We start from the raw sequence: 23,732 nt of genomic DNA, 5'->3' as shown, positions 1-23,732 counted from the left end.
TACAGTTTGCCACTTTGGAACAAATTTTAACTCGTCCACAAAAAAAAAAAAAAGAAGGAATTATCTGGTTATTATTATCATCATCATTATTATTTCTGTTGAAGGGGGAGATTCCTTATATTGGTTGAGGGATGATTCATTTAGGTAAATAATAACATATTTTCTCTTTTTATTAAGAGGGATGTTTTAGAAAAATTGTTTTAATATTTCTGGCCAGATTTGTAAAATTCATATTGCCTATTCGCATATTAAAACAAGTCTAATTATATTATAAAATTCAAATTTTTTTATTAGTAGGTTTTGGGTCAAGTCAATTATTTCTAGTAGTTTCAATAGTACTATATTTGGGTAATTTCTTGTGGTGCATGGTTGTTTCTTGTTTATCGCCCATGAATTATAAGTAAAGTGTCTTGTTATTGTATTTGTTTGAGAAGAGTGAGCGTTGTGGGTCTTAATTTCAGTGCTTGATAGTAATGTAGTGTAGATTTTATAATTTTTTTCACTCATAATTTTGTGTATGTAAATTAGTCTTTCCATATCATATTAATTTGAGAGTATTGCTAATCTCCCTGTCCTTATAATTTTGAGTTCAACATTGTCGAGGAAAGGCTTTGGCTTTAGGGAACTCAATGCTTGGTTTGGAAATTACATTACAATTGTTCCTATTTTAATATTTTGTCATTTTAGCCCGTGGTAGAGCCACATTCAAGTGAAGGTTGGCAATTGCTTCACCTCAACTTTGAAGTATTTTGAAATAGGCTTGGAAATATTTTAAAATTTTAATTTTGTCATATAATTGCATCCCCTAAAAATTTTTTAAAATTTTCTTATATTTCATAATTACTTTGCCCCTTTGAGTTCTTGAAATCTACAATTATCACTTAATTTATGAATAATGGAATGCTTGAAATGAAGCCAAGTACGTACTAGTTGAGAATTCAGCAGACAGAAAATAAAATTTAAAACTTTTGGTACATAAAGATTTTGTTGTCTATTAATTGTATGAAAAAATAATTCTCATCTAATTGTTATTATTGTGAAACACTATACAATTTTAACAAATTTCACACCATTGTCATACTAGTTATTAAAGTTTTTCAACAAAAAATTTTGCCTTAATTGTACCGCATCATTATGCATCAAAGTAATTGCCCTATCTAACATTAGGTCCTAACTCTGCAACTAATTTTACCTTATTGGGCTGAACTTTAACTTCAGTAATGCCATTGTGTGCCCGTCTTTGCATATAATTATCATTTTCTTTCGTAATATTTTGGGACAAAAAACTTAAAACAAAAAATTGAGTGTGTTTGGATAGAGTATTATTTAGAATAATTACTGTAGCACTTTTTATGATGTGATGTATGTGAGATAAAAAGTAGTTGAGAATATAAAAAGGTGAATTGGAAAATGTGTTTGTGATGCAAACGAAATATTATTTGGTTTCATGCGATTCTTGCGATTATTATACATGTTACATTGTTTGGTATATACATATAATAGCATTATATTGTTGTATTCGTGAAAATTTTGATATACTGTAATTTAAATTTTTCATACATAATTGGTACAATAAATAAAATTATGTGGCTGTACAACAATAATTAATCATAACATGTATAATAACTGGACAAAACCAAATACAACACAACTGTACGTGCATGCCCCGCTCCCGCATCGATTCCATGAGCAGTAGTATCCGCATGCACTAAGCATCATGGAAAGGCAAAAAGATTGTTATCGTCGACTACTTTCCTTTTTCTGCATGAAAAACCAGTGCCAGAATGCTAATGCAGCTTGAGATTCATATCAATCCTTTATCATATTGCTGTTGATGTGACCCGGCCCCCAAAGCATCAAATTTGCAACAGTAATCTTATAGCCCTTTTGTTGTTATCCAAAAAAGAGATATTGCAACCAGTCATTCTCAGCCAGCCCTCTATATATATATACCTTCATGCGCTTCAGGTTTTCACCCAAAGCAAGCCTTATAACTTCCTATCAACTAACTCAATTGCTGGAGCACATTCATACATAGCTCTTGATTTCACATTTTTGCCAGAAGTAGAATGGATATAGTGATGCGATTGGGGTCAGAAAAGCCAGTGGTGATCTTCAGCAAGAGCAACTGCGGCATTTCCCACGCTATTAAGATGCTGATATGCGGTTTCGGGGCGAATCCTACTGTTTATGAGCTTGATCAACATCCAGTAGGAACGGAAATGGAGAATGCATTGGTAGCATTAGGATGCTACCCAAGTGTACCTGCCGTTTTCATAGGGAAGCAATTTGTTGGTGGTTCCAACGAGGTTATGGACCTCAATGTCCAGGGTAAGTTGAAGCCAATGCTTATCAAGGCCAGGGCAATATGGATGTGATAAACACACGTAGAATTTACCATCTAAGCAATTCAGCCTAGGTCTTCTGTCTCGTTTTAGCATATATGGAGTCCTACCAGTTTTTTTTTTTAAATTTTAGTTTAAACCCGTTTCGAGTCTTCGTCGAGTTATATCACATCAAAGTTATATGTATTACGTTCTTGTACTCTCATTATGAAATAATAAAAATGTCTAGTGGGTCATATATATCATGGTAACTCGTGCTCCTTTTGTCCCATTGAAAGTATCATATTTTTTATTTTGAAATATTTCAAAATATTTGTTATGTTAAAAAAGTCAAAATACTTTTTAATATTTTTTTCCAGTATAATTCTTATCTTTAATTATATGCATGTTATCATTCAAACTCAAATTTTGAATTTCTACGGGTAAAATTAGATAGAGAAATATAAATATTACAATCAAATTACTATTTTTTACTAAATTAGATTTTCGAAACATGACAAAATAATTGGAACGGAGGAAGTATTAATTAGGAGACCACCCATGCCACTATATCCTGTTTCACTAGGCTTCAGTTTCAAAATGCAAATGGAAAAGAAATGAGTTTAGCTAATTTACGAGTTATCTTCTCCCCTACTTTTAATCTGCTACATAATCAAACTAACTAGATCAGGTTCTTTGTTGTTGGGTGGCTAGTTGGGAGGAATGAAATTCAAGAAGCACGGAAAAGAAAGGAGGAATTTAAATTTAGAATCTCTAATATCCAGACGTCTCAATCTTAGTCACTAGATAAAAATTTTTTTCACGGAAAAGAATAGCTAATGTCAAACCGACTCTTGGAAGCAACAAGGGGCAAATCTGCTGTAGCCGGGTTCGAATCCTGGCAGCAGAAGAAATTTTGCTTCTGTGAACCTTTTTTTTTTTTTTTTTTTTTTTTTTTTTATCTCCGATCCCAACCAAAAACCATTATTGCTAAGTGCTGGCCTTTATTGACCTCTCAGCAATTTTTATGAGTTGTTGCACTTGTAATTCTAACGTCTCTAATTATAAGAAAAAAAAAAAAAAGGACAATTCGAAGTCATGAGATGAAAAGGTTGTAAATTCAAGAATTTTTTCTTTGTTGGTAATAAAATTCAAGTTTCAATGATGGTTGAGTTATTAACCATGTTACTAGATTTTTACTGCGCAGCCAATTAAAGAGTAAAAGGCGAAAAAAAGACAGAAAAAGCAAAAGTTCCATCAATTCATCAATAATTGAGCCGGATTTTGACAACTCAGGTAAACAGTAAAAAATTGCATGAATTAATTCAAATATTTGGGGTGAAAACATGTATTGACACACACGAAAAAATAAAAGGACAAATACGAGCTCTATATGACCAATGATTTATGGACAAATATGTAACTCTGATGCATATTTTTCTTCTTAAATCCACAAATTCGTTGGTTTCATTGGTGGTCTATTTATCTTTTGATGCAGCAAGTGCATGTCATCTGATGAAAAAATTATATTCGATTTGGACAAACTTAATTTGTTGTATGGCATTGAACAAAATTTTATACAACGAGAATAATTGATGAAAAAAAACAGGGGAAATTGAAGCTCCTAAGGGGTATTGTAACTTTTTTTTTTTTTTTTTTTATAGATTTTTTTGAGAGGATCAAGAATAATTCTCTACTTATCCCTTGATGATTCGAATCTGTAATTTGTCGGTTACAGACGAAGTGTCTTAGAATGTAACTCGAAAATAGTTTACTAGTTAATAAGAAAGAAAATAATACTTAGGGGTAAGTCCATTCGCATTGATCCAATGGGTGTGGTTGCTTATAAAAGTGCGACTACTCAGCATCATGAGACAATATTCAATAGTCGTTAATTCATGGTCGCTTATAGATGATTGTAGAAACAACGCATGATTTCCAAAATATACAAGACTTTGAATTGAATGGAGAATTTTTTTTTATTGTACTCTATCTTGTCAGATAAAGATAATCTTCGTGTCCTAAGATTTTTTCCTTTTTCATGAAGGATTTATGCAGCTACATGCGATTCTCTTCTAGTAATGTTCACAAATTAATGTTGGAGGTCATTTGCACATTTAGAATAGTTAAGATGAGAGATGCAAATGGCCTCATAGCTAAGGTTGTAACTCCAGAAATTAGAAATATGATTTGTCCAACGGGTGTTCTATGGGCACTTGTTAAAATATATTTCAGGTGTTATAATTTTTGGAATTACAAAATTAATTAGGGAAATTAAATAAATACAAGAGAGGGTAGACAAAATTAAATAAGAAAAGTATATAAATGCAGGAGAAGATAATAATTGTTAGTATATATGTGTGTGTGTGTATATATATATATATATATATATATATATATATATATATATATATATATGGTTGGTTAGGTGAATATTGGATGTGTTAACGGTGCCCTTAGAGCATCCATTACAAAAGCCCTTAGCAATATTAGGTTTTTAATTCCCTTATTCTCTTCCTACTCTTCGCTTACAAGAACAATTAAAAAAAAAAAAAGAAAAGAAAAGAAGATGAGATATGCAAGCTGTCGTTGCATTTCTGATGTCGTTTTTCACAGGATATATGCCTTCGGTGTGGCGAATGGACATGGCAGATTTTTGCTAATAGTTGACAGGGACTAGCGTTGGAAGCTATTAAGAGTTCGTCAAAAAGAGCAATTCAGTTTGATTAAAGCTTAAATAATCCATATTGGTTGGGAGACTAACCAATAAAATGATTAATGAAGATCTTGAATCCCTTCACTTAGTGCTAATCGATTTTGAAATGGAAGCCTAGATTCTTTAACGCAGCAAAACGACAAAACACAAAAAAAAAAAAGGTACAAACTGACCCTTAGTTGTCATTAAATGTTTTTCTTCCCAAGGAATATATGATGAGATATGAAGGATAAATATGATTGTACCTTGCATATAATTACTTAGTCCATTTATCATGTGGAGAAAGGCATCTATATATGGTGGGCGAGTCTCAAGATCGTGGAGAATCTGCTTGAGCCCTTCTTGGTACCTTCTTCTCCCTTCTAAATGCTGAGCCTTATGGCATGCCCCTCGTTTGGTTTAGTCAAGGATTCTACGCTGTTTCTAGATTTGGGTGGGAGATTCTTTTTGCTATTGGGGCTAGGGGGGTCAGTCAACTGGATAAACAATAGCTTCTTTTTCTCTTGAGAAAGGAGATACAACCGTGCAATAAATAGATAAACACACGTAGACTAATCACGAGAATAGGTTATATTATGTGTAATACACCTATATTACTGAGAATTTTAATGGATTTAATTGAACTCTTATGACCATCGACTCGAGAGAGGCGTAGGATTTAATTAAACACACTTTTAATCTAAAATATAGTCGTGTGATGCATTTATCGCTTGGCAAGAAATTAACTAGATGATTGACTCAAATTCTGGATTAAGACTTGAGGGGAGGTAAGTGAGATTTTAAAAACTTGAAAGGAGTTGAGTGATATTATAACAAAGCTCAGGGGAGGTTTCTGAAATTATCCCATAAATCGAAGTTTTAAACGTACAAAAAGAGCACTTTGATAAATATACCTAAACACATGTTGCCTTCAACAATAACAAAAATTCTAAAAAAACTATACAACATTTCACATTTCCAAAAGCCCCTATTCATGCTGTTGAAATTCAAACCCCCTTTAAACATAACTTATTCTTAAATAGTATAGGAAATATATCAATGTGATAAAAGGCGAAATACGACTGTTATCATCTGCTACTTTCCTTTTTTTTTTTTTTTTTTGCATGAAAAAACCAACTTCAGAATCTTCAAGCGAGTTGAGATTCTGTCTAGTCGGGACATATCAACCTTTTTTCATATAGCTGCTGATTTGATCCAGGCATCAGATTTTGTAGCAATATTTTGCATCCCTATAATCTTTTCGTTAAAAAATTATTGCATTCATCTTCAGCATTCCATATACACCTTCATGCACTCCAGTTTTTTCTAAAAGCAAGTCCTACAATTCCTATCAGATCAAGCAAGATTAGTGCACATTTTCAAGCCTTTGATCACTTCTCTCGACTTTTTATTTTATTTTTCCCAAAAGCAGAATGGAAGCAGTGAGGAGATTGGGGTCAGAAAAGCCAGTTGTGATATTCAGCAAGAGCAACTGCTGCATATCCCATGCTATTAAGATGTTGATATGCAGTTTCGGGGCGAATCCTACTGTTTATGAGCTTGATTATCATCCCAAAGGAAGGGAGATCGAGAATGCATTGCTAGCATTAGGATCCCATACAAGTCTTCCTGCTGTTTTCATAGGGAAGCTCTTTGTTGGTGGTTCCAATGAGGTTAATTATGAGCCTCAATGTCCAGGGCAAGTTAAAGCCATTAATGCTTATCAAGGCCAAGGCTATATGGGATGTGATAATCACCTACAACCTTTTCCATCCAAACAATTCAGCTTCGGTTTTTTTTTACCTAAACGTGGATGTTGATTTTGCATGGACTCCTGCCAGTTTTATTCAATTTCAGTTTGAACTGGTTTTGAGTCTCGTCCAGTTTTGTAACTTCACATCAAAGTTAGATAATGTCATGTTACTTTCATTTGGACGTTAATTAACAATGTTGTAGTGGTCATGGTAACACATGGTTAGAAGTCCACAGCCACCTGATCTTGTTTCTGCGAGGTTAAAGAATTGAGCCTCGGTAATCTATCTTCTCTAATATATATATATATATATATATATATATATATATATATATATATTTTGCTTTGCTAATTTATTAAAATGTTCCAAATTCCTTAGATTTTAAAGTGTAATAGAGAAAGAACTGGTTCAGTTATTGTTTGGTTCGGCTCTTCAATCTTGAGTCTTGAATATAGCTTTGCAGTTTACATTTTGTCCTCGGGCATTTTTCTAACACATTTCTTTGTCTAACTTGTCTAGAGAATGGCCGTTAAGTTTATTTAATCATCCCATGTATTAAAACATGCAGCATTCATTAATTCATTGAGCAAGTCTGCATTGATGTCACATTTATTGACAATTTTATTTGAATCTTTAAATATTTTCAGCAAAATTTAAGAAGTCGGAAAAGGGTAGGGAAAATTTTATTTGAATCTTATTAGTATTTATATTGAACCCCGAATTTAGCTATAAACAATGTCAGTCGTTGACGACATATTGAAATCCCAAAAGGAAAAAGGCTATATATATATATTTCGAGTTCCCATAGTAGTAGAGTTACAGTTCTAATTGTATATAAGTTATTTATTCGGAAAATTCTAATTTTACATGTAAATTTTAGTGAATGCGCTTAAAATTAGGAAACTCCAAAGAGATATTAGTAGGATTTTTAAATTTTGGCATTCAAGAAAATTCATGGTTTGGGAAGTAACTTCTGAACATAGTATTAATTTCTGCAGAATGCATAAAAGATAAAGAAGAGGTAGAATGGAACCCAAAAAAAAAAAAAACACTTGGTAATAGAAATTGGGGTTCAAAGGATCACTTTTGGAAAAAGGAAATATTAGATGGATATGAGGACTTAGTTTCAGAACTTAGTTTAAATAAATTAACCTGAGGCTCGTATACAACTGGGAGTGCATCCGCTGTGGCACTTATCAAATTGGGTTAAGTTAAACTTCGGGTTCGAATCCCGGCAGCGGAAACCGTTTTTGGATTTTTGTTAATATTTCTTTTTTTCTGCTTTATTCTTCACTTGATCGCTCTTTCCCGCTTCTCTCCCTTCCCAACCAAAAACCATTCTTGCCAACCTTTATTCTTCGGGTTAATACCACTTTGTCCCCCTAAACTTTCAATGATTACCCACTTCAGTCCCTAAACTTCAAAATGAGACATTTAAGTCCCTAAACTTATAAATACCTCATACTTAAAGAAAATTGTTAACAAATCCTGAATACCATTGGTGGTCGAAGTGTCCCATTTTATAAGGGTTTAGGGATTTAAGTGTCCCATTTTAAAAGTTTAGGGACTTAAGTATCCCATTTTAAAGTTTAGAGACTGAAGTGGGTAATCGTCCGAAGTTTGAGGGGACAAAGTGGTATTAACCCTTATTCTTCACTTGATCGCTCAGCAGTCAAAGTTTAACCAATCAAAAAAAGGAAATTTTTAATTTTACATGTAAATTTTACTGAATAGGGGTGGAAAGGATGTAGGGAGAAGTAAGTGGATTAAAAAAAAAAGTTGAAAATACTACGTGGGCTATGTTGACTTTATGAGTTTTTGTTTGGGCCTTAGCATATCATTGGATCACACTTCAACATGTTCTTGAAGAACCTGGGCTTTGTGATTTTTTCCGAGTTGAGTTTACAATTTCATATTGTTTTGTGTGTATGGGTGTGTACGGACGTAAAATTAAAGAAACTCCAAATAGATATTAGTAGGATTTTTAAAATTTGGCATTCAAGAAAATTCATGGTCTGGGAGGTGACTTATGAACATATTATTAATTTCTGTAGAATGCATAAAAGAAAAAGAAGAGGTTCTTTTTTTTTTTTTGTATAGTGCGAGTGGGGAGATCTCAAATCTTGGAATTCTCATTTGTATAATTGGTGCAAATTTGTTGAATTGGTGCAAATTTAATTTGTTGACAATGATTAATTTACTTCAATTTTTTTATTTAAAAAAAATAACCAATTTAGTGATGAAGAAAATCAACTTAATTTATATTAGTGTGAAATGCCATTGAGTGCTTCTCTAGTTGTGGAAACAACAGATGAGGTCCAGGAGTAAGAACTGGGTGCAAAACTCCGAATTCATGATACAATCGACCAATCAACCTCAAATTGAACGAATTTTGACAACTTAGGTATACATGTTGCACTGAAATAGCCTTAAAATCCATCATTTGCTTAAAAAAGAAAAAAAATTATATTTTCACACATAGAAATAGTGGGACATTTATGGGCCTTATAAAATTAATGATCTATGGACAGATATCTCCACTAGTAAATTTTTTTCCCTCCTCAATCCACAAGTCATCGATTATTGGCGGTTAATTTATCTTTTGATGCAGAAACATGTTACCCCATTAAAAATCATATTCAATTTGGGCGAACTTAATCGATTAATTTACCACATTGAAAAAAATTGATGCATCGAGAACAATTGAAGAAAATTTAGGTGTATTGTAAAGTAAGAAAATTTGATCCATGACTTGAGGGACCTTTTATGTTAGGATACCTTGAAAATCAGTAACCAAGTAAGAATGTTACGTCAACCAGCACCCTTACTCGAGCTGGTTAAGAGGTCACTCTAAAGGTGCTTCTGATGTTAAAGATATGTGTATTACTTATTCCACATATATGGTTTTTTTTTTCTTTTTTTTTTGCTGACGGAGTGGGTGTTGGGTCAATCCTTACGAGGCCCGACTAATCCCACTCGAGTTAGGGAGGAGAGGCCCCATCCCCTCGAACACGATAATCACAGGATTCGGACCCTTGTGGGCATTGGACACCAACTCCTAAGGAGGCTTGTTAAGACCAATCGAGTTGTCCATGAGGGCCAGACAATTTGATGGGAGGCAAGGGTTAAACCCCTGACTTCCCATCTCACCAGGAGAGGTGGTGGGGCACGCACAATTATGGTTATGCTTTAGCTCAGTGGTTCCCACATATATGGTTTATTGTACGCACAATTTGTGTGGATTTACTTGCAGTGTTGCTCGAATGTAATTCGTGTGTATTCATAAAAAAAAAAAATTAAAAAGGTATAGCTGCACGGGCATCATGAGATGTTCGATGGTCAAGAAGCAACACGAGAATTGGAGGATATACAAGACATTGAAATGATTGGAGAAATTTACTGCAAATTAATTTGAAAGTGGATTGGAATTGTAGTAGTCTGTCTTGTGATATACACGCAGGGTTTGTCTAATGGATGTTCAATGAACAATGGTGAAGACGTATTTTAGGTGTTAGATCTTTGGAAAGGTAAGATTAATTAGGGAAAGTATATAAAGGTAAAGAAAAGTGATGATAATTGTTAGTATGTTTATATGCATGATAGGTTAGTTGGCGTTTAGCTATGTTAACAAATGTTTAATAGACACTCATTAGAAAAACTCACATAAACATATATATAGTCTACATGATATGGACATTAAAGCTTGTGCAGGACGGATTAAGAAACCTTTTCAAACTTCCACGTATTTAATTCGAACGCAAGGAGGTTCAAGCAAGAAACTTGGAAGACGTTGACTTAGCTCGAGAAAGAAGATTAAATTACTGCCCACAAACCGGTCCACTTAGCCAGTGGAATTTATGTGCAATCCGTCTGCGATTTTTGTGTCATTAATTTCTTTTTGAGATTTTTCCGATTTTGTTTGTTTTAATTAATTATTGTTTGATTTTTTTATTGAGTAATTTGGTTAGATGTATTTAGTCAATAAAATGGCCAATCTTGTGTTAAGTTTTGAACTTAATGGGCTTAGTTGAATCTAATAGTTTAGTTATTAAATAAGTGAAATCAGTCCAAGTTCGATTTGGATTTCGGTTTAGGTTAGGGTTTTGTCTATATAAGGTTTTAAACATCATTGTAATAGACGGTCGATTCAAATGAATGAAGCTTGAAATTTCGTTCTTTCTTCGAGTTTAAGTGGAAACTCTTGTCTTTCAAATTTTGGTTCATCTCAAGTGAGGATTTTTGAGTGTCATATCAGTTTGGTATTCACCTAAATTGTGACCGGCCTACCCTATTTTCCATCCCAATATTATCCATAACTTGATCAAGATAGATCTTTTCACTGCCTAGTCAAATTGTCTCTTTGAAAAGCGGGAGTTTGGAGAGTCAGGTTCGTATCACTACACCTACATGATATAAACAATTTATTACGTTTTCGGTGTGTACAACATTAATTTAAGATAAAAAAAAAACATCAACTTAAAGATGTAACTGTGTCCTAAATCATGTTCTTTGCTTTTTGATGAAGGAAGTACGCAGCTACATATGATTCTCTTCTAGTAGTCAGAATTTTATTAGAAAGAGAATTACTAGCCCATTAATTAAATTAAATTACTACAAAAAGAGGATACCAAACCGACCCTTAGCGTCATTAAGTGCATGCCATCTTTTTTCCAAGGAATATTTGATGGATAAATATGCATGATTGAATCATCCACATCACTTAGTCCATTCATCATGTGGAGAAAATCAAGAAAGGCATCTCTCTTGGCCTTTGCTCAGAAATGGAGAATCTGCTTGAGCACTTCTTGGTTCCTTCTCCTCCCTTTTGTACGGATCCATGTAACATGCCTGTTATTTGATTTAGTCAAAAGTCTTGTTTAGATTATGATATAATTCTTTTGGGTGGTGAGAGGCTCCTCTTTTTATTGAGGGGTCAGTCGTCATCTGGATCAAAAAATAACCTCTGCGTTTGTATTGGTCATTTTTTGAAAAATAAATTTTTCAAATACAATGTTAGAATAATACATCTACAGTAAAATATTTAAAAAATACTTCCAAAAATAGTTACAGTAAAAGTTTTTCACCTATATTACTACAGTAAAATATTTCAAAAACACCCCAAAAATAACTGATCCAAACAGAGAAAAATACTTCTTTTGCTCAATCAAATTGATTCTTTTTTAAAATTAGTAACTTGTATAAATTAAGATCTTCTTTTTACTTTCTCGGAACCTCTTTTTTTTTTTTTTTTTTTTCTTAAAACTGTTTTGATATTCTCTACAAATTTCTTTAACTTCATAAGTTTGAAGTAAAGTTTAAGTGGCAGATTTTTTCCTTGGAATGTTTTATAAATTTCCTTCTATTTGTATCCCTTACAGAACCTCATATTTCTTCTACAGAATCTTCTAATTGTTCTAGAGCAGCTAGAAAGATAATCTCATAAAGAATTTGGTTCAGATGTAGAATAGCTACATATCTTCCCGGCTACGGAATGAGAAATCTTTCTCTCGTTACATGAATCCAATTTTCATTTGGAATTATTGGTCCAAGATATATCAGTAAAAGTAACCTATTTAAATAAAATACAGAAAATAATTAACAAATTCATTTGTCAGCAACATTAACAAATTCATTTGGATGCCCACAGGCAAAAGGTATCATGTTCTGTTCATTTGGAGAAGTCCAATCAGTATGCAAATTAGATCAAACAATATGATCGTTATTGAATTTTATCATCGTTATTGAATTAGATAAAAAAAAAAAAAAACTACCATTTCATTTTTTTTTTTTTTGAACTACACAGGATCTGGATTAATCTTAATCGTTATTGGCTTGCCAAAACATGCCACTGCCCGATCATACTGAAAGGAATGAATAGAAATAGTAACTAGGATTTGGATTAATTTTGTAAATTTGGATCATAGAATTTTGTACAATAATTGTGAAAACATGTTAAATTGGACAGTTAGGGGGCATATTATGAAACCTGTCAATCGTGGAAAATTCAGTACATGATTAGAGAAAGAATAATCAATATTTTTCTGATTTTGACTTGTCTATCGAAACCATGGGCCGTGTACCATTCCGCACTCAGAATCAGTAAAGGCAAAAGACTGTTATCATCCACTACAACTTTCCATTGCAGAATCTTCAAGCAAGTTGAGATTCTATGCGTCGTGAGATGGAAACGGGTTTTCTGGTGCACCATAGTATGCAACATTCATTTTATGCCCTTTGATGTATTGACGTCTGTTCCTTTTGAATTATTATCATTATGTTTCTAGTTAAGTTGAACTCTTGAAAAGTACACGTATCAATGATTCAAAATATGTAACATAAGTCTTATACTTTAATGTATAATAGAGGATTTATAGGTGTAGCATAGGTATTTTACATTAGTGTGTAACAGAGGATTCATAGCCTCAGGACCTGTCAATTTTTTCCGTATAGTTGCTGATATGCTCCAGGCATCAACTTTTGTAACAAGATCTTAGAACCCTTTTAGTCTTTCCTTGAGAAAATTACTGCAATCATTCTCAGGTAGCCTTCTATATATACCTGCATGCACTTCAATATTTTCCTCAAAGCAAGCCTTAAAATTCCCCTCAAATCAAATACTACGTACTAGTGCAAATTTTCAATCCCAAGATCACTTCCCAATATTAGGATGGAAGCAGTGAGGAGATTGGGGTCAGAAAAGCCAGTGGTGATCTTCAGCAAGAGCAACTGCTGCATTTCCCATGCTATAAAGATGTTGTTAAGCAGCTTCGGGGCGAATCCTACGGTTTATGAGCTTGATCAACATCCGAAAGGACAGGAAATCGAGAATGCGTTGCTAGCATTAGGATGCCATCCAAGTGTTCCTGCTGTTTTCATAGGGAAGCTTTTTGTTGGTGGTTCTGATGAGGTTATGAGCCTCAATGTTCAGGGCAAGTTGAAGCCACTGCTTATCAAGGCCAACGCTATATGGATGTGAGATTAATCAGATGCGCTGAAACATCTAATGAATTAGCCTCGGTTCTTTTTTTTTTTTTTTCCTTCTGAAGAAAGCCACTAAGAATCTTGGATTAGTATAAACTCCTACAGGTGTTTTTTTGTATTCTAATCTGTGAGTTAGATATTCTATGTCTCTACCTTTTGATTTTGATGTACTAAGGGTGCCAGATACTTTTGTATTGCAGTATCTTTGTTTTTGTATGGTTTATCAAGTGGAAGTCAAAATATGTCACCAAACAATGTCAAAATTTTGCTTTTTCCTGCAGACCTTCTTATTTATTTACTTATTTTTTGGGTCAGTTTACTCATTGAACTCTTAAACATCCTTCATTGGTCATTTCTTAAGTTAACTGAGTTGATGTCCCTTGCATACTGTCATATCATGGGCATGCATTTCCTTCAGTTTTCTAGAAATCCCTAATACACGTACATTAAGAATTCTATGTGTATAAGGACACCAAAAAAAAAAAAAAAAAGATTAAGAGAGAAAAAGAAGACAAATTTAATTAATAGGTGAAATCAAACTCTGAAATAGTTTCGTAATTGCATTTTCTCGAAAAATGGCAACAATTACGTGCAATGACTATTGTAAGATCCAACTGAGACAACGAAGAAGAAAAGAAGTTCCGTACACAAAATTAGATCCTTAAATAATTTAGTGACTAAAGGTGATCTAACCAAAATTTTTGTTTGTGGGGTTTTCTTTTTTTTTGTTTTTGGGGGGGGGGGGGGGGGGGGGTGGCCTATATATAGGTGGCACTTTATTTCTCTCATACTTTTTGCTTTATTAGAGAAGTAAACTCAATGAGGTTCTTTAGTTTCAAGTGGAATGGCAAAGTAGTGATATTGGATATTAAACTAAATTAATCTGCAGCTTGTATTTTATTTTTTTGTGTTGCCAGATTAGTTTGACTTATTGTTGACTTACTACATTGAAGGCAACTATACCTAATTGGTAATTTAAGCAATATATAGTGAGACAATACTTGGCAGGAAAAAAAAAGGCAGAAGTGTTTCTGTATGTTAATGTTTACAACTTAGTATCTCAGTTAGTATGTTGGCATAAGCTCGGATTGAGATGGTTATTTTTTTTTTTTTCATTTCAATGTTAGATTTTGGACTTCTTCTACGGTATAGAGCCGGCATCAATCAACTACTGAACTATCACCCCAATGGAGAATGGAGTAGTCAATAATTTAGTGGAAGATCTTCTTCTAATATTCATTCTCATTCTACTCTTGGAAAAATGAGTGAAAATATAATGCATATGACCTCATGCATATGGCGGGCTATTGCACGGGGAAGGGTTTATCTAATGCGCACTCTCCAGTAGCAGCTGCAAGTTCTCTTGTCAACCAAAAAAATTATCAGTGGAGATTGGACCATAAACATTATGAAGTAACGCAATAAATACACCCACAAAAGACTAAATGTGGACACTAAAGTATTAACATGGACGCTAAAGTATTAACGTACAAATATCCCTTGTCTACCTTAATTGGGTCGACTAACAAATCGAAACCTTAAAAACCTGTTCAGAGAGTGTAATTAGTTAATTGCACGATTAGAACACGGAATTAACGAGCTTATATTGACTCCGAAGAAAAATTGTATGTCAAACAACTTTTCCAATGTAGATTGTTAGATATATACTAGAAGCTTGTTAGTCGGACTCCCAAAAATTTTTGTATTCTATATTCAAGATAAATAACATTCTTTTTCATATTTATTTTTATCATATATTAAGTAGTACTGAGAAACATGCAAATATTATACATCATACCGTTCAATTTTATAGCATTAAGTGTCGGGTTTAATTTGATCTTTACAGCGCGCTGCTTAGTAAGAATAGGGACTAAAGGCGTGATTTTTCATCTTTGAGAACTAATGAATTAACACCTTTACAAGTTGCTTATTATGCAAATATTATACATCATACTGGTCAAGTTTATAGCATTATGGTCGGCTTTGATTTGATTTTTATGGCTGCTTACAAGAATAAAGACTAACTGAAGACGTGATTTTTCATCTTCAAGAAGTAATTAATTAGCACCTTTACAAGCAGCTTGGAGGATATAGCGGTATCTAGCCTTCATTCCCTATGTCTCCCAATACTTCTCTCTCATATCTTAACTGGCTATTTTTCTTTTTTTTTTTGGTTTGGAAAGAGGTAGGCAACTACTTTTTTTTTTTTTTGGTAATTCGGAACATGCCTCGACTTGAATCACTTAGGATCCGAACCGACACATCAGACCGGAGGAGTACTCCATGGCTTCACGCAACGCATCCGGGCGAGTCACGGGAGTTTAAGATCAGGGTAAGATTCGAACCCAGAATCAAAGGAGTTCTTAAGAGTTCGCTTACCACTAGACTACCCCGTAGGGCAGACAACTACCTTTTATTCTCTTGGGTGGCTAGTCAACAACCTGTTGGTGAATATAGAAGTAAAGAAACTAATGAATTTCACTTTTAAATCTATTATGTTTTAGAAGATTGCACATTTTACACTTAAACGTTTTTCATTCCTGACATCTTGGCAGTATTTTTGATAACCATTTAGTGTCACTTTACACTTCCAATCTTTATTTTGAACGCTTCATATTTATCTCAAAATATGTATAATGAAACTATATGGACGATGTCCTGAAAATTGACATCAAAATCCATGAAACCCACACAAAATTTAGTGAAAGCATATACGTTCTTGCTCACTTTTATGGATAAAATTAACAACTATTTTGGATAATTTTTCAGTATGAAGTGTTTAAAACAGAATAGTTCCGAGGATGAAAACGTAAAGGATGTAGACATTATTTGATGGATTTATCATGTGGAGAAAATCTAGAAAGTGCATCTCTTTTGGCTTAGACTCGAAATATATCTCTCACAAGGGGGGAATCTGCTATTACTACCCCTTCTTGGCACTTTTTTCTGCCTTTGTACGGATTTCCGAACCATACCATTGTGGTTTAGTCCATGTTATGATGCTATGCTGTACCGTCAATTGGGTGGGTGGCCAAGAATCCCTTTCTTCCAAAAGAAAAAACCAAAGGGAATCAACTTTTGCTGAACAATTTATTTCTCCCTTTTTTATCAGTGGTCTTAGATGCAATACAATGTATAGTTCATCTGCTTAAAAGAAATAAAAGGCAAAGTAGTCATACTTAGCAAGCCCAAAAGGATATGATTTACATGGATTCTCTCTACACGGTCAAAGGATTTGGTTCTGTTCATCTGGAGAAGTCTAATTAATGTTAAGTTGAAGCAAGGTCTGGTACATATCATGACCAGCGGTCAAGAAGAAGGCAATGTCTTTTAATTAAAATGGATGCATTTATCTTCACTTGCTTGAAGATTCTGTTCATTCTTCTTTTTCAGTTATTTGGAATTCATGACTCAAAATTTTGTAATATTTTGCAGTTTCTTATTAATTTGATTTCAGAATTAAAGTCATTTTAGGGCATGCCTATATATGCTGTACAAATTACACGTGCAAAGTCATAGCATAATTGTCCATATTTTGACTGTACCTGCTGATCTGAGGCCTTTAGTACAAAAAGCTAATATTTGTTGTCATTTGATTATTTCATCCAGTGATTTTAGGTTCTGATATTTTAGACAGTCTGTTTGGTTGATTTTCTCATTTGCTTTTGTATTTATAATTTAACATTTTTAATAACCAAAAGGATTGAAATTTAGAATCTCCCTGAAAGTGGTTTTGACTGATTTTGATTTTTCTTTATGATCACTTGTCATAGTCAATTTTTGCAATAAAGAAGCCCTAAATTTGGTGGCGCTATACAAGCTATCTACTTTTGAAACTTCAAAATAACAGCAAAGCAAGAATTTCTTTGATTTTGACAATCTAAGGGAATCCACGAGCCTTGTATCCTTTTGCCATCATAATCTTCTAGTAAAGGAAGGAGACTGTTATCATCTATTAATTCTTTCACTTTCCGTCATAAGATGCAAACCTCAAAATGTTTATGCAACTTGAGATTCTATTCTCTGTGAGACACATTAAGGTACTATAGTATAGATTACAATCCAAACACCAACTCTAGAAGCAAATTCTTACAGCTTTCTAAGGATTCCTACTTGAAGAAAACTATATATATGCAATTCCAAGGCTCTAGGCCTCTATATATATACCTCATGCAATTCAGGTTTTTTTCAAACCAAGCCTCAAACTTCCTCTCAATTCTCAACTCAACACTAGTGCATATTCTGAAGTTCTTGACTAGACTTTTTTTTTTTTTTTTTTTTTTTGTGTCAAAAGTAGGATGGAAGCAGTGAGGAGCTAGATTGGGGTCAGAAAAGCCAGTGGTGATCTTCAGCAAGAGCAATTGCTGCATTTCACATGCTATATATTAGGATGTTGTTATGCAGCTTTGGCGCGAACCCTACTGTTTATGAGCTTGATCAACATCCTAAAGGAAGGGAAATTGAGAATGCATTGCTAGCATTAGGATGCCATCAAAGTGTTCCTGCTGTTTTCATAGGGAAGCTTTTTGTTGGTGGTTCTGATGAGGTTATGAGCCTCAATATTCAAGGCAAGCTGAAGCCATTGCTTGTCGAGGCAAAGGCTATATGGATGTAATAACCAGAATATAGTTAAGCACCCAAAGGATTTGGTTTTGCTATTTTAATTGTTGTCTTTTCCTTTTGAGCAAATTAAGCAACCCAAATTCAGGTAGGGCTTTAGCATGGGCTCCTACCATTTTTATTAAGTGTAAGTTTTATTGAGTTTTGAGTGACTTTTAGTCATTGTAATATCAAATGTACCGTTCTGATTTTGATGCACTAATAAGGTTATAGTCAATGATGGTATTTAATGCCCAATTGTCCTATTAACATCTTGTTTGTACGTTTGAGGTTTTTATTTTAAGTGGGAAGGGATAAGAGATAAGCTTACTTAATTATCTTCCCTGGTAGTTTTGCTTTGAAGGATGTGATTTAAGCTTTTTAATTTTAACTGATCAATTGGAAATGAAATGAGTTAATAGTTAATTTTGTTCTCTCAGGATCGACTTTTGATTTGCTTGATAGCTGTGAATAGTCTTGCTAGATTGGTTGTAGTAATTTGAAAACCTAGTTATTAAGAACTCGTATTATACCTGTTAATCTGTATAATCAAAATTTTTTTTTTCATTTAAAAGTTATTCTGAATAATACTCATACTTTTCAACTAATCTATATAAAACATGTAATAAACTTTTGGTGTATTATATTTCACAAATTATACTTCAATTTTTAAAAAGTTTTAAAATTTGTATAGAGATAATAGCATACCTTCCGAGTTATATACAATCTAGCAACTTCTTAAATCATAAATTTTATAGGTATAAAAATAAAAAGGTGATGAAATTATAATAATTTTAATATCTCATAATGAAGGATAAGAGCTCGTATTGGTCCTAATACTGCATAGTCTCCGAGAATTGTAATAATCTTTTCCGTACTTTTAGTTTCATCATTTATATATATATATATATATATATATATATATATTTGTATCATTTACGCTTAAATTTATATGCTTAATTTCACTAAATTCGTATGTGTAATTTTGACCGACTAGTATTTATATGATGAACTTTTACCATCTTGAAAAGAAAAAATTACGTGTAATGTTCCGTATGATATCTGCTGGCTGGCAAAGTAACGAGTTGACAACTCATACTTGAGAAAATTAGGTTTAAGTGCGGAGTTGAATCATTCTCTTCTCATCAATTTCTGTTTAATCCTCATAAACTTGGATTTGGAGCTAGAAACGTCGTTGTACTTGTCATATTTCGTCTCAGAACCCAAAAATTTTTTCCCTCTCAAGCAATAATCGGAGCTAAACCCTAAAGCCCAACTCATCGGCTTTGAAACCCTTCTCTCTCTCTCTCTCTCTCTCTCTCTCTCTCTCTCTCTCTCTCTCTGTTTTGGACGCTTGAAATCGCCCATGAACTTGGACAAGGACCATCATATTAATTAGTGGATTCTCTACAAAATCCCAAAATCCATTCATCGATTCCACTCCTGAATTTTATTCTACTATGGCGAATTCGTTGCCGGAGGATGCCCTGGCAGAAATCCTCGTGAAACTGCCCGTCAAGACATTGTTGAGATTCTGCTGCGTCTCTAATACATGGTTCGCTTTGATCAACAGCCCTTATTTTGAAGACAAGCATCTGAAATACTTACACAGCAAGAATCGCAAAGTCGTCCTCGTCAAGCGGTTCATCAAGAACGAATTCAAAACCCTGTTATCATTCCATTCTCACGATGAACATGAATCTCTCCGCAGTGTTGCCCCTAATATAGAGCTACCTTCGTGGAATCGTTACTCATTCGACATATATGGAGCGTGCAATGGCATCGTTTGCTTCTCGGATCTCTCCGAAATTCATCTGTGTAATCCTGCAACACGCCAATTCCTGACACTTCCTCCAAGCCTCCGCTTTGATCCACCAAAAGGGTTCAAATCGGTCAGTCCACATGCTTTAGGGTTTGGCTTTGATCCATCCACCCAAGATTACAAGGTAGTCAAGCTATATAAACTTTATCCAAAATCAAGAAGTAATTATTCTTATTTGGGGATGGTGATGGGAGTTCAAATATACAAGCTCTGTACAAATTCTTGGAGAAAGGTTGATCTTATCCTTCCACAAGTAGTGAACATTTATCCCCCATGTTTCCCTGCCACAGTCAATGGATGCTTTCACTGGGATGCATCTGACATCGACCCTGAGTCGGGGTCGGTCATGAGAAATATCCTTTCTTTCAACATGTGCACTGAGGTTTTTAGAAAGATAGAATATCCCTCTGATGCGCGACAGCCGCATGTAAGACCGGATGTTTTCGTCTTGGATGGGGATCTTGCTGCTATCTCGATCAAATTCCCTTACCTGCCATTTTCCTCACTCTTGTATGAGGAAACCATGGATATATGGGTGATGATGGAGTATGGCGTCAAAGAGTCTTGGATCAAGAAATTTTCCTTACAAACCCCCATGGCTGGACTTAATTTACCATTATCCTCTTGGAATGATGATAAGCTGCTTTTGCTGCAAAGGGTTGGTGAGGATGGATGTTTGATTTCTCGCTCTCTGCGTGATAACAGCCAAGCAATCATGAAATATGACATTTTTGGGACTGAACTTACCCTAAGAGCCATTGTGTATCAGGAAACATTGGTTTCTCTCAGCGCAAGAGGTGATGGATTATCATGGCGGAATATGGATGATCAGCCAGGAGAAAGTGAAAGCTACTGATTTTAGCTAAGCATATCTGGCTTGGGTATGTTCTAAACCTTACAAGGAGAAACGAAATAAAACATTTCACTGTCGCATGATTGACGTTCTGATTTACGTCCCTATCAGTTGAATTGTGTTTTGAGGACAACTGCAAATAGTATATCTTTTGGTGATATTTACTTGAAAGTTGGTCTCATTTAGGTTTAATTTGTGTGACACATCTGTTTGCTAATCAGGATGTCTGCTTTTTGCTAATAGTAAGTGTTTTTTTTTGTGTTTTTTTCTTCTTTTCCTTAAGGGCATTCATAAAAGCCATAAAGAAGAAACATAGTAGACCTAGTGTGGCTTTGGTTACATTGCACTTGTAAGGTTTCTTTGCTAAAGTATTTCCTTATGAACAACATAACACTTGCGAAAAAAACAGTAATCTTTGCTCCTGCAGTTTTTCAATATATATATATATATATATATATATAACATAGTTCTGATTTTCAAATTTTGCATGGAAGAAGAAAAGAATCGAGGCAACGTTTAACTAAATTGGTAAGTGTTACCCTTCTTATGGGTCATCTAGTTAGTCCTTTAATGAATTTTCTTTCTAAAAAGTGCAAAGCATAAAAACCGACCCTTTGGAATCATTAAACATCTTTTTGATGGAACATTTGGTGAGATAGGGAAGATAATATGGTCGAATCTTGAAAACTATTCTTCGATCTATTTATCATGTGGTAAAAGTCTAGAAAGGCATCATCTTTGTGTTAGAGAAAAATTTTGCTCAGAAATGGAGAATATTATCGACTAAAGCCCTTCTTTGTATCTTCTTCTTGCTTTTGTAACGGCCCTCTAGACCATGACCATTTATGGTTTAGTGCATATCTTTCATTTCAGTTTCCTCATTGGATAGGTGGCAGAAAATCCTTTCGTTTCAAAAGCAAAATAATTGAAGGCACTTGGGTGGTCGATAATTTAATTAGTTGAAAGATGCGGGTCATACTAGCTTGATTCGATCAGAGTCTTGATTGGACCACATTTGTTCAATCTGAATCAATCATCTTAAAATAAATGTCTTTTAAAATAAATAGTCTAAATAAGATCAAATTTGATCTGTGAACAAAAAAAAAAAAAAAAACACTCTGCACGTCAATCAACTTTGATAACAACGACTTACTCCTACCTTTATCCCTAAACTAAAGGGATAGAAAACCTTTTTCTTTGCAATAAGTTGCCTAAGATATTTTGCAATATGAAATTTATCTACTTAGAAAAAGGAAAGATTGGAACATGGTTACACGTACTATTCACCGTAAACAGTCAAAGGAATTATATGCTTTTCACTCGGAGAAGTCCACTGTTTTGCTTTCTCTTTTCTTTTCTTTTTTTTTTTTTTGAATTTTTCTTGTCCAATTTCTGCAGATATAGTTTTACTCACTTGAGTTTCTAATGAACATTTGCATAAACGCATGGTTAACTGAATTCATAACCCATAGTACACCTTCCTGGCCTCAGAATCTTTCTAGTAAAATTACGAAGAAAACTTTTATCATCTACCGCTGCTTTCCGTTTTCAATGTTGTCAGCATGAAAGGGCAACTTAAGACGGATCAAGCCTCAATCCTATTTCTATAGCTGCTGATAATATCTAAAGCATCTACTTTAGAATCAAAATCTTCTGGATTACCAACTTTTCCGATTTGAAGAAAACTACTGCAATCCATCATCCTTAGCCCTCTATATATACCTTTATGGAACTCAAGATTTTTCTCAAACCAAGCCATACAATTCCTCTCAACTCAAGCGGTAGCTCAAAAAATTTCAAGTTCTTGACCTTGCGAATTTTACCAAAAGTAGAATGGAAACAGTGAGGAGGTTGGGATCAGAAAAACCAGTGGTGATCTTCAGCAAGAGCAACTGCTGCATTTCCTATGCTATCAAGGTGCTGATAAGCAGCTTCGGGGCGAATCCTACGGTTTATGAGCTTGATCATCACCCCAAAGGAAGGGAAATTGAGAATGCATTGCTAACATTAGGATGTAATCCAAGTGTTCCTGCTGTATTCATAGGGAAGCTATTTGTTGGTGGCTCCAATGAGGTTATGAGCCTCAATGTTCGTGGCAAGTTGAAGCCACTGCTTATCGAGGCCAACGCTATATGGATGTGATTCCATTTAAGGCACCATCCATAGGTTTCGTGTGAGTGTGCTTTTTTTTTTTTTTTTACCCGTTTAGCTTTGTTTTTCCTCCCTCTTCTGCATGAAGGTCACTTTGAGGTGACAAGGGTTTTGGCATGAAGTCTTAACAATTGTACTAAGACAAAGTTTTGATCAATTTTGAGTCTCTGTTAGTTCTCAAGAGTCAATTTTGATCTATGTCAGTGTCTATGTACTTTTACAGCTTTCCAACATAATGAGAAGAAATAACTTTGGTTAATTATCTTATGTTATATATATATATATATATATATATATATATATATATATATATACTTGGTAGATAAATGGCTAAACTTTTTTTTTTTTATATTTTTTTGAAAAGAAAGAGTGGAGTGACCGGCTTACTTAAGCTGAAGCTATATATATTTCTACGAAGGTGAGCTTCAAATGCAACAAAAGTGCTTGCCACATTTTCATTTATTTTTCTTCAAATTAGTTAGTCTAAACATAAATTGGAGATCAATTACAAAAGGATGAAACTAATTAGTTGCTTAGCTCATAGGAGGATGTA

General features: G+C 33.9%; 4 protein-coding genes and 2 pseudogenes across 4 annotated transcripts; all 6 read left to right on the top strand.

Annotated features, from left to right (window-relative positions):
* The first annotated feature begins 1,991 nt into the window (after positions 1–1,991).
* On the top strand, positions 1,992–2,596 carry LOC113702478 (monothiol glutaredoxin-S6-like). The gene has a single exon (XM_027223711.2). The coding sequence runs from the start codon at positions 2,070–2,072 to the stop codon at positions 2,376–2,378; it is 309 nt and encodes a 102-aa protein (XP_027079512.1). The 5' UTR covers positions 1,992–2,069; the 3' UTR covers positions 2,379–2,596.
* Positions 2,597–6,452: 3,856 nt separating this feature from the next.
* LOC113700571 (monothiol glutaredoxin-S2-like) lies at positions 6,453–6,960 on the top strand (annotated as a pseudogene).
* A 6,137-nt stretch (positions 6,961–13,097) lies between these two features.
* LOC113701050 (monothiol glutaredoxin-S6-like) lies at positions 13,098–14,009 on the top strand. Its single transcript, XM_027221509.2, has one exon. It carries the CDS (start codon positions 13,441–13,443, stop codon positions 13,747–13,749), a length of 309 nt encoding a protein of 102 aa, XP_027077310.1. The 5' UTR covers positions 13,098–13,440; the 3' UTR covers positions 13,750–14,009.
* A 3,915-nt stretch (positions 14,010–17,924) lies between these two features.
* Positions 17,925–18,369, top strand: LOC113700570 (monothiol glutaredoxin-S2-like; annotated as a pseudogene).
* Positions 18,370–19,453: 1,084 nt separating this feature from the next.
* Positions 19,454–21,293, top strand: LOC113700569 (F-box protein CPR1-like). The gene has a single exon (XM_027221043.2). It carries the CDS (start codon positions 19,814–19,816, stop codon positions 21,029–21,031), a length of 1,218 nt encoding a protein of 405 aa, XP_027076844.1. The 5' UTR covers positions 19,454–19,813; the 3' UTR covers positions 21,032–21,293.
* A 142-nt stretch (positions 21,294–21,435) lies between these two features.
* LOC113701207 (monothiol glutaredoxin-S6-like) lies at positions 21,436–23,367 on the top strand. Its single transcript, XM_072058224.1, has one exon. It carries the CDS (start codon positions 22,862–22,864, stop codon positions 23,168–23,170), a length of 309 nt encoding a protein of 102 aa, XP_071914325.1. The 5' UTR covers positions 21,436–22,861; the 3' UTR covers positions 23,171–23,367.
* The last annotated feature ends 365 nt before the right edge of the window (positions 23,368–23,732 follow it).

The sequence above is a fragment of the Coffea arabica genome, chromosome 7c, assembly GCF_036785885.1.
Source record: "Coffea arabica cultivar ET-39 chromosome 7c, Coffea Arabica ET-39 HiFi, whole genome shotgun sequence".
In the NCBI taxonomy this organism is placed as follows: domain Eukaryota; kingdom Viridiplantae; phylum Streptophyta; class Magnoliopsida; order Gentianales; family Rubiaceae; genus Coffea; species Coffea arabica.
The sequence above is the reverse complement of the archived record's forward strand: the minus strand, read 5'-3'. Positions and strand labels throughout refer to the sequence as shown.

Coding starts and splice junctions, on each gene's coding strand:
- LOC113702478 (XM_027223711.2), top strand. CDS start 2,070: ATGGATATAGTGATGCGATTGGGGTCAGAAAAGCCAGTGGTGATCTTC.
- LOC113701050 (XM_027221509.2), top strand. CDS start 13,441: ATGGAAGCAGTGAGGAGATTGGGGTCAGAAAAGCCAGTGGTGATCTTC.
- LOC113700569 (XM_027221043.2), top strand. CDS start 19,814: ATGGCGAATTCGTTGCCGGAGGATGCCCTGGCAGAAATCCTCGTGAAA.
- LOC113701207 (XM_072058224.1), top strand. CDS start 22,862: ATGGAAACAGTGAGGAGGTTGGGATCAGAAAAACCAGTGGTGATCTTC.